Genomic DNA, 17,489 nt, shown 5'->3' on the forward strand with positions numbered 1-17,489 from the left:
CGAGGAGGTTGCTGCGACTGGAGACCCAAGGAAAGCTAGATGGAACCCAATCCCATCTATGTAACCGTAATTACATCGATGGAATCATTAGTTTCATCTACCTCCCTTTTTACAAAATCTTACAAATAACTTAAAAGTAACTACCACGGCGTATCATCGACGTCTGGTATTACATAACTGTTATAATTTTGAGTATGGAATATTTGGCTTACTCTAAATTATTTCACAATAAATTAAATATTTTCGATAATGTAATGTTTATAACAATCTCTCTTATAACAAATAGAAATCAAAAGAATAGTAAAAAATTGTATTTTGTCGGGAAAGGAAGACAAGCATTCATAAGACAGTCACTCAATTTTTATTCGAGAAAAAGAATCACTAATCAAGTGGTTGAAACAATATCTTTTTAAGTTCAATCACAATACATTTATGACAATTTCTATTTTACATTGTATTTCACAGTAGCGTTGGAATCGTTTCATTCCAAATTATCGCTGGAATCGCTCTGAAAATAAAAGTAATGAATTAATTCCATAATGTACATTGCCGTTCATAAGGATTATAAAAGTTTTATAAAAATTATATTATTGTGCACCACTCTTATTATGTATTTTACCACAAGTGTTCTCCATCAATATAGCACTTTCTGAGTGCCTTGTTACTTCTATCATTTATTTCAAATTCGGTAAACGTTCTAATAATTACGAACCGGAGTGTACGTAAAACTCAATAATTTAACCCTTAACTGTCCCGATGGGGTCTGAGGTGCCCCATAAATATTTTTAGAATATTTTATTTTTGTTCTGTAGTTACTTAAAGAGATGTTTCTTTGTTTCGATGTTGTCTTCCTTGAGAATGCAAAATAACTAGTTGCCTAATAAGTGAAGGCTAATAAATTTTATACCTCATCAGTTAAAGGTTAATGTATAATATAATATAAATTAATCAACGTTTCAATTCACCAGAAATTTGATCAGTTCTATATTTTGTGGTTTCCTGTCTTGCTCGTGTTCACCGTTATTTGATATTAAGAATATTTCTGGGACATCCTTCTGGCCTTCATTAATCCTTCCCACTATGCCATGCATATCATTAATGTTTCTCTGTTTCCCTTCGTCATCGTCTTCGTTATTATTTTGATCCCTGTATAAAATGTAATGTTATAAAATATTCTCCGACACCGATAATAAAACCTATAAAATATTTGTTAAATATTTAATTGCTTCCTATATTACCGTTAAACTCACCTAAGAGGTTCATCGCTGATCACACGTGTGTTAAGCTCACGATTTTCCCAGTGCTGTGGAAAATGCGTTTTTATTTTGAACGGTATGTCCCATCGTCCTCTGTATTTGGTAGATATCAAAGGTCGAGCGATCAGACGAGATAATACCCATTGCTCCTTCGCGAACGAAGGTACATCTTGCTGTACATCGTTCATCGTGTTTGTTGGAACAAAGTAAGCGTTGTTATGTCCTCCGCTACGTTTCCCGTGAGCTGTTTTAACAGTTGAACGTATTTGTCAAAAACGTATTTGAGCAAATCTTCTGGAACTTTAATTTAATCCGACATATACAACAGACCCTCGATTATATGGACTTTGTAATTTAAGATTTCTTAATAAAACAGTCTAATGCATCTGTACATGTTCAGGAGATTCTTGTTAATTGATAACATTAATTCAAAATCACTTCAAAATATACTTGTTTGTATAGGTCATTATTTTGAAGAAAGTTGATTTTGTTCGAACATAATTCTGCTATCGAACATTTTATTATTAATTATATACTCTTGCAATTACGACTATAAATATTAACAGTGATGCGAAATTATTTTATTTCTTTATAATCATTTTATGTGAAGTGGTACGATACAATATAGATCATCCAACTGATAATACCGTACCGTCGTTACAAGGAGAAATAGTTCGCAATGTTCAGACACACTAGCCAGTCGTATTTAGAAGCACGTATATTCATGAAGGTCTCAAAGAAGGTTTTATTTAGTGTTCTTTAATAACCAAGTCTCCCACGTTTTAAGAATATTATTTCATTTTATACTTGGTTGTGCATATTATAAATGCACGTGGAAGGGAAATATAAGACCCTTTATGGCATTGAATGTAAGACGATCTGCGCCATCGTTAGAGATGCACCAGCAAATTGTTTCGATATAAATGCGTATACAGAAACACCGTTTCCGTTCTGTTACGTCACAATGCTTCGATGTACGTATCTAGTTTCAGAAGACACATTACGAAGTATTTCTTCTTCTGACTCCGTGCAGTATTAAAGGGTTTTTTGTAAGGAAACAGTTTCAACGCTAATTAATCTTATAAAGTATATAGATTTTATTCCGTGGACGTTACGGTTATTATAAAAAGGACGAAATTTGTTACCTTATTATTGCAATACAGTATGGACGTTTATGCATGTCTTAAAAATATATTGTAATCGATTAAATAACATCTAAATAATGTTCTTACAGTAATATAATAATTTAGTAGTAAATTAAATTGTTTTTCTAATTGGACTACTTTACGAAAGCTGGTGTTAAATAGAAATGTAAGTATTTCCTTTGTTAAGAGATATGTTTTAATAGAAATATGACAAATGTTTCAATAAAACATATGAGAATTTCACTTTTACCATATTTTTCATGTTTACAGGATCCACAAATGGGAATACACCACAATATAATTATAATAGCACGTATAAATGAAAACATACCTCCCCAACATGAATGCCCATAGCTCAGGCAAGAACCTGAAACACATAATACTTGTTAATACAAATTCACATTGAAATTTCATTGTTGTAAATTCAGGTCTACGGTAAGACGTACAACTTATGGGATGACCCAATATTATACATTTCTAAAAGAACTTCGGCGGTACTTTACCTCATGAATGACATGTTAAAGAGAAATTGAACGTGGGCGCATCTAATTAGGATTGTTCAAATTCCACCTAAAATAACCAGAGCGGCGGGTCTATTCGCGGTGAACTGGCTTAATTAAAAATTCAACAGAACCCCTAAGTACCCCCGTGTATATAAAACTGAAAAGGATACGTGAGGTTCATTGAAACCCACGCAAGACGCAAGGCACAAAAACGATTGTGCACAATGTTTCTTTTTTATATCAAATTGAATCTTTCATTTTACACAAGTTCGTGTTACACATCCTCGTTTGTCATGTTCCAATCGGAACGGGAACAAATAACGGTGAAATTAAGTGATATCAATACACAAAAAATTGCTTCAACAAAAATCATCGACTAATATTTACGCAAACGTTTTATTGAAATACTAAATATAATATAGCGTTGCTTGTTACGAAAGTGTGTGCTAGATGTTACTTCTGTAATAATCTCGAAACCACGTTTAATGTTTATCGTACGTTATAGAAGAATCCGAAATTATAAAGCTTCAAAAATACAAGCCTACAGATAATGATATAAGGTAAGAAAAATACATAAAGTGCTAAGAAACGATATTTACACTCAATCCGCACATTGAATACGTAACACACTTTTTATCAATTTTCCTATGAATATTACAGATATGTTGCAAACATTCGCGACCTATATTTTCTTCTATGAGATCGCAAAGAAGGTGTTAGCCGAAGAATCGAAGTTGACTGTGCAAGCACTGATATAAAACTGAAATCAAACACATTTTTCGAACTAGTGAAGAGTGTACTACGAGACGAAGTTACATATATCGTGATCGTAATACTGTAAACACGTAGGATTCGAAGAAGGTAAGACGCCTGCTGGCCAATGGTCAATGGAGAAACCAAATAGCTACATAATTTTTATTTCTACAATCTATAGAATGCAATTACCACAATATAAGAAAATAAATCCCGAGTAATTAGAAATTTTTTGTTTCACTAACTCCTGTGCTGTATATTACCTTTTTCCGTCAATTTTATATGCAAAGTTATAAATGGTAGCAACCAATATAACGAAGAGACATGAACTACGTTCACCAGTTACGTACCGCATTTGCAAAAAAGTATACGTCACAGCGGGTTAAATCTCGTTAAAGATGTCACTGCGGCCATTTATTTTCTACCTTCACTTTGGGAAAATTTACAGCTTATCCGAGTTGATTTACAGCTACCTTATACATTACAAAAATTACAAATAGGGTCTTCCAGAATGAATATCATGGTACTGTCATAACTTCTAAATTAAATATCATCAAAATTTAATTATCAGTATAATAAGTATCAACCATTCTGAAACTCGGTTCCTTCGAAATAGAAAATTTGTAAAACAAACTTGTGGCAAATATTTTTAACGCAGCATGAGTATTTGGCTTTGGAACAAGTATATAATTTACCGAAAAAAAAACAATCGATTAGTTTTATTAGTAGACCTAATAAAAATTTACGAGTAAAACGGCCTTTTCACTTTTGTGTATATCTAATAATTAGATCGAATGCCATGTTTCACGAAAATGTATGTCAGTGGAAAAGACACGGGAGAGAACAGCCATTTTCATATCCAGTTGCATCGGCTATCTGACAAAGCCAACAATTGATTTTCTGATCCCTATATTCACGATGGACCATTGCAGCCACTTTGCTTTCTACTTTCCCTTCTCACGTCTTCTCACTGTCAAGACTTTTCCTTTTATTCTATTTCGTCACCGTTGCCCAATGGACATGTTGCGCTAGAGAATACTTGAGAATAGAAACATTAGCGTACACGAGATATCTGCTAAAATAAGTTCACAGGTGAACTGTTGCCGTATGAAAGTGACAAGAGGTGTTTGTGTGACATGTTCGATTTATCTGATCGTGTTTTCTAGATTTCTATCTTTGCAGAAAGTGATTGTAGACAATTCCAACAAATTGCAGGTACCGCCTGGGAGATATTTAAATATTTCTAGCATCTTTTGAAGGGTGAAGATATTATTTAGAACGAACGACGATGTTCGAATGCCATTCTTTTGAAATTCGGGACTATTAGAACATTGTTAATAATTTATATAATAAATATATGACCATTATCGGAAATTATACAACAAATGTATTTCAGTTTTCAATTTATCGATATTTTTATTCATTTTTCACCCTACCACTTCTTTTGTATCCTCTATTCTTCCTTCCCTTGTTTTGTCACCCAACCTCTACGAACCCATTCTTCCCACTCATTAACAGCTCCCAAATACATCACAATTCTTTTTCTCATTTGCTTTATTTTTTCTGCCCTGTCTTCTCTTTTCTCGTTTATTTTTTCCTACTTTTTCTCCCCATCTACCCGTATCATCGCTAAACCAGAAGTCCTAAACGTATTTGCGATAGAACGTGTGTTTACTCTCACAATACGACACGTGGTCGGTCACCTATTCTTCTAATGATGTAGGAATTTATTCAAAAAACAAATTCCTTCGTTTGCCGTGAGGTTCTTATTACATAGCTACTGTAATGGTCATGAGTTCAAGATGAGGAAATGGGCCAACGATTACACGTCTTTCACATAAATACTATTAAGTCGGTGAGGAATATATAAATGGTTGTTCATTATTAAAGTTTGCAGTGTTATAAATATATTCTGTATATTCTCATCCCTCAATTAACGCGGTATTATTTCGTGGTAAACAATTACCCCATTTTAGGGGTACTTTTTACAGGCGATGTCATTTTGTGCAGTCAAAAAATATAGGTATCATTCTATTTTACCTATTAAAATTTATATATATGTATATAAATAAATAATTCATTAGCTATTATGTAATAAAAATGTTTGACATTACGTTCCTTATCCAAAGCAAATAATTTCTGTCTTATTTTTGATTCTAAACTTTTATTTATTACTGTATCTACGTGCTTAAGTGATTCTCGCTAAAAACGTAAATCGATGAGGGAACGGGAGCTCAGTTTCCGAGGATTAGCAACAGGTACCCGAGGACGGGAACTCCAGGAACGTGTGAAGTTGTTAATCTTATACTCTGTAAACGGGGGCCCCGAATATACAATTAAAATTTCCGGTATCCGATGGAAACTGGGATCAGTCGACCGCGGATGATCCCATTAATGATGTTACACGAACTTCGTTATTATTGTTCACGTTAGTCCCTCTTAAGCCAGTCTTCTTATTATGTATACGGTTTGCATCTAATAACAGTCTCTTGACACAACCTATCAATCACGTATGTTAATGTTTAGAAAATTGCGCGCGGCTTGTCAAAACGTGAAGATTTATTTTCATTATCCCCAACCCAGGTAAGAAATCAAAATTCAACGAGACAAGAAATAAAATTGCTATTGAAGGATACAATTTGATAAAAATATGAATCCATAATTTGTATGCGTTACAAACTGAAATTGTTAATATTGACTGTAGAAGTAGGTTTGTTATTTGAAGAAAAAATTTGATAGTAATTTTTCAGAGGTGCATAACATTAAATAATATTTCCATATTTCTACAAAATTTACTGTTGCCGTGTCAGACTTTAATGACTTAAAAGCATAGTTTAGTAATTATTCACTGACAGAATGGAAACTTTTCCAACTTGGTAACGAAGGACTTGAGGGCAACGCTTTCATCGTTTGTGCTGCTTTTTATTTAAATTAACCTTTACCAAGAAAGATCTCCAGCGAGAAATATTTGCATCGAGTAATAAGATAATCAAATAAGGAAAAGTTCTGTACAACTATAATTATGCAACGTACTAAATAAAATTATCTATAGAAACTTTGCTGTGGTATCCTGATAACGAACAATTAAAACTATAATGCCTGTCACATTCTTTATAGTTGCAGACTGTGGCTTCGTAATAAATTTCCTTGTTTCTCTCGCAATTATTCTTTCCTATAATTTTAAATTACGAATTTGATGTTAAATGAAGACATGCTATCGTTAGATACACTGTTGGAGAATATTGTGAACAATAAAGTGAACAGTATTCAGAAACAAGAAATTTATGAAAAAATTCCATTGCCTTGTTTTATTCTTTTAGGAAAAACTTTCATTTCGACAAGAAAATATTCGCACAATTAACAATGGAATACTACAAACACCGAGTAAATGTAACACTAAGAAAAGAATTACTACACTATAGACAGTACGTACCATTATTATGGTTTATACAGAATACACGTAATTCTGTGCTCTATATTTATAGCATAATAAAGCAATAAATAAATTGAATGGAATTCTCTAATCTTCCTAAATTTTAATCTGTCACATATTCTTCTTACAACACAGACACAAACATAGATTACAAATAATCCTTATCGTAATTTATATGTATATATTTTTTCGTTCAGTAATAGACAAGTTTCTCCACAAATCAACCACAAGCAAAAAGTACCAGTACTCAGTTGCAGTTTTTAATATGCAATAAATAGTTGACGGCTGACTCTCATAATTAAGTAACCAAAGTTCGAGTGAAATCACCTGAACTGCGTAACGTGCGTAACTTTTTTAACGCATGGCATCTCTTTCCCCTAGATCGCGATCTCACGTTTCGCTGAATGTTTCCAGAACTTCTGCGATCTACAACCCGTTTAATAAGTTTACATCAGGGGGAAAGGCGAAGCTAGCGCACTTTTAATGCGCGTTATTACTTTCTGTGTGTCTGGGAAACAGGATTAACTGCGGTAAGTTTTTTCTTATTTGTTCACACTCTAGTAATAATGTCATGCTTCGCAAGTTTCTACACCGGGAGGAGTCTTCAGTCTCATAAATGAAACGAACATCGGGCCGCTATAATATCCTACTTGATTTTTAAGGTAATTCTAGTAAAGATGAATCACGTCTTCGAAAACGTCTTTAGAGGACTTGGTAAAAATGTAACTTCCCTTTGGGAATTAATTACAAGGAAATGAATATAAAACATTTATTTACCAGCTAACTTGATCATATGAACCTTCTAATATTTCTTCCCGGAAACATTTTGTGGTGAATCATATTAAAACGTAGATGAGGGAAAATTACGTCTGTTTAAAACTTTTGAAAATTTAAAAATTTTTAAATTAACTAACTTCTTCATTTTCATATCGTAATAAAAGTAGCAAAACGTATGAGAAAATCTATTGTTATAACATTTTACTCATCGTTATAAGAGTGTACCGACAAGTCATTTTGACTTTTTTGATAGTTCTAGTGTTAACACCTGCAAGGATTATTAATTCAAGTGTATGTAAAAGATAGGTTAGTACAGATTAAAATTTCTACATACCCGCTGCGTTGCCCGCAAAGCAGAAGATTATCATGAGGATCCAAGTGCGTATAAAAACCGTCGCTAAGTGTTTCGAAGCGATCGCCATGTGACCAGTTGCACTCTGAAGTGGAAAAGAAATGAATACACGTTTAAGTAATTGCTGCGTCACGAAGTCCTCAGCGCGATTGTCTTAGAGCTTCGCAAAATCTTATTATATTATTAATATATAGTAGATTAGAAATCACTTATTATATTATTAATTTAATAGTTGATATTATGTTAATTACAACTAGGTGAGCACGATAAATGATTCAATAAAAAGTAAGAAGTAAACTAACGGAGGTAACAATAATGACGCGGATCGATATACAGAGGTTGACTGTTCAATGGTGAAACTTTGACTGACAATTCAGGCTGGATATGACGATGAGAAAATCTACAAAGAGGGGAGACCCTTCTATGTTGGCAAAATATTCACGAAACTGTCGATATTTCCCTTATGGCTAATTGGTAGACGCGTTGTTGTAGGCGTGTCATATACAAGCGAGACAGAAGAAAGGAAATATAGCTCCTTACGCATTGTTCCTGGATTCTTGGAATCAGCCTTTGTTCGAAAGTAATAAAATGTTCCTATATTTACCTAAGCGCATATGGCTTGCAGCCGTTCAAAAATTTAGGTGTGTGCGGTTTGATGGCAATAAAACAATTTAGTTGAGTATATTGCGAAGTTTAAGAAAATTTTATGGGGTTATTATTTCATTTGAAGCCTGGTAGAAATCTAATTTATAGTTGAGTATATTACGAAGTTTAAGAAAATTTTATGGGGTTATTATTTCATTTGAAGCCTGGTAGAAATCTAATTTATCTTAACGGAATAAATAAATTGTTATTCCAGTTTCTATAAATAAAGTCTACTAAATGAAATCCATAAGATAATTTATTGAAAATCTACATATTTTTCCAACTTACAAAAATTAGGCAATTATTTTCTGATTTTCATATGTAATTCTAACAAAGGAATTCAATTTTTATGGATTTCAGGCTTAATATTCTTATCGCCAGTATGATTGTTTCTAAGAAAAATTGTACAGTATGCAGTTTTTAATATTAAAGAACAGCTAAAAAATGTGTTGAAAGTAAAATTGGTCGTAACACCGAAGAAACATTCTCTAGTATTACATCATTCTTCTCCAAATAAGACTACCGAGGTAAATGAATCCTTCGACACGCGAAGTAAAAAAAAGGTATATTAGAACGTAAAAGTTAGATATATCAACAACAAGTTTAGCTTGATAAAACTTGTTAAACGCAATAAAAAGCACTGAATCATATAGCGGTCTCATAATTTTCTAATAATTCAATTAAGTTTCACTAAAAAGCATACAACGTCGGAAGCAAACGTGTGCTTTCAAGAGAGAACTTTCAGTAAAGTTAAAGCTTGAATTTAGTGAATTTTGAATAGATACTTCACTATCCTAATAAATCTCATATCGACTATGTTTATCTTATTATTTCTCCAGCTTAACAAACGCTTTACGTGATAACATTTTCTATGTATTTAGGTTCATATTATAAGAATGAATATTATAAGAGGGAAAAGAATAATAGTGTCTATCTCCCTATATTAAATACTTTGTAATTGTAAAGCAAATCGAAAGGATCTAATAAGAATAGTAATTATTCTTACAAAATTTCAAGGAAAGTAAATCAGAAGAGACTTCATCTTTCACCTTTCAACTGAATCCCACATAAGTCAAATCACATTCTACTTCTCTGGGTATAAGAAAACAATAAGATGGATACACAATAGATACAATAACAGTTGTAATTCCAAATATTACAATAAAATAATACTTCTTTTCCAATGAACAGATACTTGGCCAACCTTTATTTAATCTCTTTAACTGTTCAACCCTTTAACGCCCACAGCCTTAAATCGTTATTTCAAAATTATGAGACTGATATACATATATCTATATTGTGTCTTGTTATTTCGAAGTCGAAAATATCGATACTAAACAGCCTATTTTCCTACTTTTTTATTTACGTTCAGAAGGAATACTTAAAATTTTCAACCGAACCCGTTTAAACCTACTTCACATCAGTGAAACTACGCTGAGACCAGTGAGATATTAACCGGCGACAAAATTTGACTCACTTTTAAAATTAGTGTTGCACCGGTACAACACTGAGAGTTAAAGGGTTCAAGATCAGGTTGATATTTTTAAATAATGCTGCTTCTCACTATGTATTATTCAAATAAAATTTTGCCCGACTCTGGCACGTCAGACATTCCCCATCGCACCCGTAAAATAGTATAGTCTCTGTTTCTTCACCTTCGATTCGAATGGGAAAGAAGACCGGCGCCTGGCCAGGTGATTGCGTGGATGGGTAGTACCGGTCCACTGGTGGGGTCCACACAGGTTCACCGAAATCGCAAAACCAACGAAGCCAGCGGATCGCGCGACGGGGGCTTTTATATTAGATGTGTCCGGTACGCGGCGGAGCGTGGCCCCCGTGAAACACGGTTGATGGTGGGGGTCGCGCCTGCCAGACGCGCGACTGCGTCGGCGGATAGGGGATGTTGTTTCCGTCAGGATCAGAGGGCAGGACACGTTTTCTGTATTTTCTTGGGGAATTACGGAATCGCGTTTCCCAATTTACAGAAGACTTCTCGGTTGTCTTAACGGGGGTACAAAATGAATAACATAACACCGTGCTGCCAAATTGACGACTGGAACGTCAATGGAAAACTGGAGGATCGAATGATATACAAGGTATCACAGCTAACTTGGTCACCTTGATTTTTTTTAACGAGATAACCAATTTTTTGTACCGTAGATCAAATGGTAAAATGGGCTGATCTTTATACGTTCTAAACTTAATACTTAACGAGGTATTTAGAAAGTAATTATTAATACGTATCTGCAAGCTACAGGTGCTCGAATACAGTGATTATTTTGTAAATTATTGTAATTATTTTGTAACGTCCAATATCTCTCTCTCCCTTAACTGGTAATTTGCATCATATTATTATGAAAAACAAATAGATTCATACCACTGTGAATGATCAAACAAGTAACGCAAGTAGAAATAAATTAGAAAATTATGTTTCAAACCATACACAACTTTGTTGAACATTCACAGCGGTATGAATATATTTGTTCGTCATAATAATATGATGCGAATTACCAGTTAAGGGAGAGAGGGACTATGGACGACACTATATGTATTATGTTCTATATTCGATACAAGTAGAAATAGCTGATATTGGTCAGACATTGTAGCAGTCAAACTGGATAGCACGTGTACCCATCTAAAAAAACTTGAATAGGAGGGTTAAAATTAAAGAAGAGAAAGTTTTGTACTTGTCAAATAGAAAATAGTATAATATTCAATGAAATGGGAAAGTTATCACTTTATCCGAATTTTTTTCTAATTGTTTCCATACTTCATTTATGACAGCTATTAGTTTCCTTAATACAATGTAATGTGCAGTTTTTAGTGAGAAAGATAGACAGTAGCAAATAGACATAAATTCCTAAAAAGGATAAAATGAAACTTTCATTAGAAATTTCTGTTTCTATTTCTCGAAAGTTTCTTTTCCGATTAGAAACGGATTAGAAAATTTTATAAACTTACAAATTGCACCAGATTTGGAACGCTAGGTACGTGAAATATGCTTCTTGTTCTGGTTATAGTAAGTACTGCAAGTAACTTTGAACCATAGGTGGGAGGTCAGTAAATATGGGAGAAGGATACGTTGAGATAGGTATTTCGGATTAATGCGGTAATTTTATTCACTGCACAGATTCTGAAATTCTACTCACTTCGAACCTTAAGAATTAAATTAGAATAATTATTAAGCAATTAAATTTAATTGAATATATGGAGCTTCTTAGAAAATATATTAATTTCAGAATATCTAACTGAATAGATTAATCAATATTAATATTGCATCATATTTGCACTGTCTTCGATTTAGTCAAATGTATGTACACGCACATCAAGAACTCTCAAAACTGATTTTCTGTTAAAATTGTAGCGAAATACGAAGAATTTTTGCCGCACTTGACAATATTAAATGCTCTTGAAGACACATTCAGCGGAATCTGTTCAGATTGATCCAGCGAATCAAAACGTGGCGTGAATTCAACGAAAATGAAACATAGGCGGGACAAGATTCAATTATCTGGAGGGAGTAGGCACATCGTCTCTCTTAAACTGTGCGTAATAAAGGAAAATCTGTATGATGCGTGTCGAACTTGATGAAATTACAGTACACGCAACCCTCGCGACAGAGAATTAAATTGTTACGCGAGATGTTTTGCAGATTTGAAGTGTCTACATTGTTTCATTTGCAACAGACGGGGAATACAGAGCGTTTTAGGAGAACCAGTTTTTTGTGTAACTGATACGGTACAGCCGAAAACAGGGGGCATTTACACAAATAATAGCTGGTAACGAATATTTAAATATTTGGTCGATAAATAAATAATATCCACTACAGGTGGAGAAAATATATTTTTCGGGAGATGACCCTGTGATCTATTCTAAATCAATTACAAATTAAATTAAATTATTTACAAAATGGCCGATCACTACCGATGACTGTAACGTTATAACTGTCTATAACATGCACAATAATTGTTGAATAATTTGGAAATTATTAGAAGAACTTTAGTAAGATTTTGAAATATTAGTACCAATTTATTTTTTAATAAAATTTTATTTTAAATAAATTAAAAGAGAATATGTAACACACGAGTCTGCTTTTACTTGGATTTTCCATTGCTCCACTCAATTTTCTCAAACCCTTTCCTTCACCGATTTTTCTGAACTGCCCCTTTTATTCTAAATGCACACTGTCACTCATCGCCTACAGGCACGTCCGCACACGCACGTTTTCGTAAAAGTAAACAGGTACTCTTAAGAATTTCTAAAGCCATGAACACTCAAGGGAATAGATTCTTAAATCCACGCCTCGGACTTTCTATTTAACTTCACATTAATCGGTGAAGGTCATTCATATTTTGATATGACATATTAAAATTTCACATTACATAGTAAACACATTAATACGTAATTTGGATTCACTATTGAGTTGCAATATGTATTATATAAAATAAAAGCTGTATTGAACGATAGCGTGCACCTGGAAAAATGTTAATATAAATTTAACTTTAATATTATAAAAAATTTACAATTTTGACACACCGGAAAAGTATAAAAAGTCATATTGAAAATTTTATAAGGGTTTGATAAAATACAGAAACAATAAAAACATATTTGTCGTTCAGAAGAATGATATCAAAATAAAATATGTATATGAAATATATTTCAAGATGAGAACAAATATTTGCATTCACAAACTGAAAGAGGAATCAATAATTATATCAATAATATTAGCAATATGTTTTCTTTGATCGCGAGTATGTTGAGGTTAAAAAGTAATTGTAAACATTTCCTTAGAAGTATGTTTAGTTGTTTTAATGGTATTTGCGTGACTACAATAATTATAAAATAAATTGGTTTAAATAATAATATGACCAATGAAATTCATTTCGAAATCATTTTGTATGACATACTCCTTTTCTGAAAGGTGATATGAGTTTAGAGTGAAGTACATGATTTATTTAAAATGGACGAATTTCAAAATAAAATTAATGTTACGCCAGTAATAGTTATTATTTAATAACCATATTAAAATAATAATTACACTTTATTATCTACACTTAGAAGTACACTATATATTCAATTTCAGTGTACAAAATGTTCTTCTTCTCAAAATTAATAATTCATTGTACAAATTTAATGTTATCAGATTTTAAATACCTGCTTGTTAATATTCGAGTCGCTTACTGGCAGAACTAATTGTAATTTCTTGCTCAGACGCTATATAGTGCTGCCAGTGGGTGTCCGAAATATTAGCTGGTATTCTACCTAAAATTTAATGGGTGAAGGAAACGTACTTATCCTTTCATTAAAATGTGCATTCAGTATTTAATGTAATACTTTCCTAATTTAATGAACTACGCTACTAACTTCAAGAATTACTATAAAACAAATGCGAAATATTTAAATTCACTAGTATTCGCATTTAAAGCTACTTAAGAAAATAAAACACTTTTATGTATAATAATATTGAGAGAGAAAGCAATTGAACACTAATTGATTAATAATACATGTTTCAAATAATAATATTATATAATTATATTAATCGAAATTTTAAATGGAATTATCGATTTTAAATGCCATTATAACGTAACTGTAGCAAGTTTCAGAAATTTACTGCGCTTAAATAATTTAAGTGGTAATGGAACATCTCTGCACGGCCATGTGGCCTTAAGTGGTTACGACAATTCTCAGTCAGACCACATGACACAAGTCGCGTAGTCGTACACCTGGATTCTATTATTTAAAGCCAATATCGCCTTACGTGAACCATAAATTACATGTGTTAATATTTCGTTCCGTTTTAGTTGCGTATACGGTTTTAGCTTAGAAAATAGTTTTGCGTTCTGCATAAGTACGAAATTAATGAAAAAATTACGATAGAACCATTTACAAGGAAAATCAGTTACTACATAACTGTCAGAAAATTTTGAATTTGCCCAAACATTCGCAACGATCTTAATGATTTTCTGGACTATTTTTCTCTATCAATTGGCTAATTTCTGTTAAAGAAACTCAGTAATCCGAAGGGGTGTCTGAAATTACGAGGAAGTTGATCTCCATTTTTCGGGTAGAACGAACTGCACAAAGTTTCGTCGAAACTTCCTATCTAACTTGTTGCGGCGCAAACTAGGAGTTGAATGCACGAATTCAAGAACAAAGCAGGACCTTAAGAGATTCTCATCACGGGGAAAAATGCTGTCAACAACGTTTTATCGTGGAACACGGGCTTATGAGAGATTCATTATAGTCGTAAAGCCTAAGCAATCAGGAGGAGGAAAAGCGGCAGCTTGACTTTTGTCTTCAATTACTTCACCATGCGTGGACAACGCAATAACGACTGGCCCCTCTATAGTGTCATTTAACCTTTTCCGTAAAGACACATCGGGTGCCGATGCAGTTCGATTGGGGTTTCAACATCACCTTTTATTATGGATAGTTTATCATTATTGATCTTTCGTACGATAGAATCTGCAGTATTCGAATTAATACGAAGACATCACCATTCGGTTTATGGAACAATTTCCGCAATTTTTGTTTTACGTTTATACGAATGTATAATAAATAATATATTTGAATATTATTATTTTTATTTCTAATAATTCTAATCAAAGAAATAATATTTTTTTCATTTGAATTGAATTATTAATGCACTTCGTTTAGAAACAAAAAAACAGGTGGTGTATGAGCCCAGTTTTCCAGGCTTCAATTGGCCGAAAAATTTCGTCGATATTCGATAAAAAGCCTAGTTTCCTCGGAAACGAGTGCACTATGTAAGTCATTTTAAGGCCCGGAAATGTTCTAATTATTCCAGATACCTGGACCTCTGGCTTATTTCTCTCGAATTTCTGAATCGACTGCGATCACGAATACGTCTCGTTTAGTCCGGAGATTGCAAAATGATAATCGGAGATTCAACTTGAAGCCACAAAGTATTGTGAAATTATATAAAAGTTTTGTAAAATTATATAAAAGAACAATATTCTTCTCATTGTTATGGTATTATTAATATTGTTTTCTACACTATCTTAATATAATGTCAGTCACACCTGATACAGTACCTTTTGTTTCCTTCGAGTAAAAATAGTAAATAATGGTCAGACATGGTACAATTTTGTTTCACAAGCATGTGTACTTCTTATTAAAACAAAATAATACTTGAACGAATTTAAGAAATAGATTATTTTAAATACGAAGCACCTCAGGAAATCATTGTTAAGCATTGTTTTTCAATTCGCCAATTTTCTTATTATCTATCCCATAGGTGACAAAAGGAAGACAAGAGCATCATGAGTAAATTGATTACCTGGATAAACAGTTTCGAATAACGAATAAAAGTTTTAAAAAAAAACTACATCGATATTTTGTTATTGAATAAACGTCGGAATTCAAATTTTTATAATAAAGATTACTTCCACTTGTATGAGTAGACACTTGGCAAACAATTATTAGTCTCATTAGCTGTTTAAAGGTCAGGGTGACGTTTTTAGATACCGCTGCTTTCCATTGCGTACTATTCGAATAAAATTGTGCTCAACTCCGGAGGACAATAACGGACGAAAGAATACGAAAGTTCGGGCAGGAAGTGATCACCGGAGCCGTGGACGCATTACAAGCCATTGCACTGTAACATCCGATATGCATTTGCAATAAAAATGGGGGATAAACGACGCGCGTGAAACGTCGCTACGCGTCAATCCCCCATCGTGGGCGGGCGTTTCGCGTCGTTGCCCTTTTATTTTTACAGATGTACAGGATTAAATGGGCTTCTTCGCCCATCGAAATCGACTTCATGGCGTAACGCGTTACAGAGGGGGCTCGTTTTGCATAAACGGTCAGTCCAAATCGCTCGAAACTTACCAATTACGCCGCCGAGTATGAATATTCAAGCTACCATGTACCGTTTAACACGCCTGGCGAACGGATTTTATGAGGTGGGATATTTTTACTGGCGTCGAAATATTTCTTACGCGATCGCTGATTTATCACCGAATCGTCGAAAGAGTCTCGTCAGAAACAATTAACCGAAATCATTTTTCATTAACAATGACCTCTTGCCGCGTTAAATGTTCAGCTGATTTTGATGACCATCTGTTACAAATGTTACAAAATTTTGCAAGGAATGTTATGAAGAACATGGAAAACGATTTCGCAGAAAATGTACTAGAAATATGATTACCATTCTATGTTTGAAAAACACGGTATTCATTATTTTTATACATTTTATACTGGTTCATCGTCCGTAACAGTGACATTTAACGCGTTAAGTGTTCCGCTACGGTGTTATTTTGAAATTTTACCATCCCCAAAAACATAGAAATTTAAATTAATAAATGAGTAAATAATTGTAACAATGGTATCATTGAGATTGATTACAACTTTTCTTCTACGCGATAATTATAAGAAAGGTAGCGTATTAAGAATAGAAAATATTAAATATAAATATCTGCCATTAATGTTATAATTATTTTCGAACAATAATTTTGCAGGACTGTAAATTAATAGAAATTGGATGGCTGTAAGTATATAAAGAAGTTTCAGTTTTAAATACAACATTGAATTTTCCCACATATCGTGCTATAATAATATGAAACTTCAATACAATAGTATAAAACAATATGAAATCCTTAA

At 33.0% G+C, this 17,489-nt stretch overlaps 1 protein-coding gene across 1 annotated transcript; it reads right to left on the minus strand.

The window, feature by feature from the left end:
• Positions 1-481: 481 nt before the first annotated feature.
• Positions 482-8,289, minus strand: LOC107190143. Its single transcript, XM_015578897.1, has 5 exons — positions 8,202-8,289; positions 2,733-2,768; positions 1,251-1,500; positions 966-1,146; positions 482-508 (listed from the first exon to the last, which is right to left on the minus strand). Exons 1-5 carry the CDS (start codon positions 8,287-8,289, stop codon positions 482-484), a joined length of 582 nt encoding a protein of 193 aa, XP_015434383.1.
• Between the last annotated feature and the right edge of the window lie 9,200 nt (positions 8,290-17,489).

The sequence above is a fragment of the Dufourea novaeangliae genome, unplaced genomic scaffold (genome assembly GCF_001272555.1).
Source record: "Dufourea novaeangliae isolate 0120121106 unplaced genomic scaffold, ASM127255v1 scaffold168, whole genome shotgun sequence".
In the NCBI taxonomy this organism is placed as follows: domain Eukaryota; kingdom Metazoa; phylum Arthropoda; class Insecta; order Hymenoptera; family Halictidae; genus Dufourea; species Dufourea novaeangliae.

Excerpts from the sequence above, each read along its gene's own strand:
- LOC107190143 (XM_015578897.1), bottom strand. The coding sequence starts at position 8,289 with ATGGCGATCGCTTCGAAACACTTAGCGACGGTTTTTATACGCACTTGG. Across the intron at positions 1,501-2,732 it reads TGGGCATTCATGTTGGGGAG|CTCACGGGAAACGTAGCGGA; the intron begins GTATGTTTTCAT and ends CTGTTAAAACAG. Across the intron at positions 509-965 it reads TAGAACTGATCAAATTTCTG|AGCGATTCCAGCGATAATTT; the intron begins GTGAATTGAAAC and ends TTTTATTTTCAG.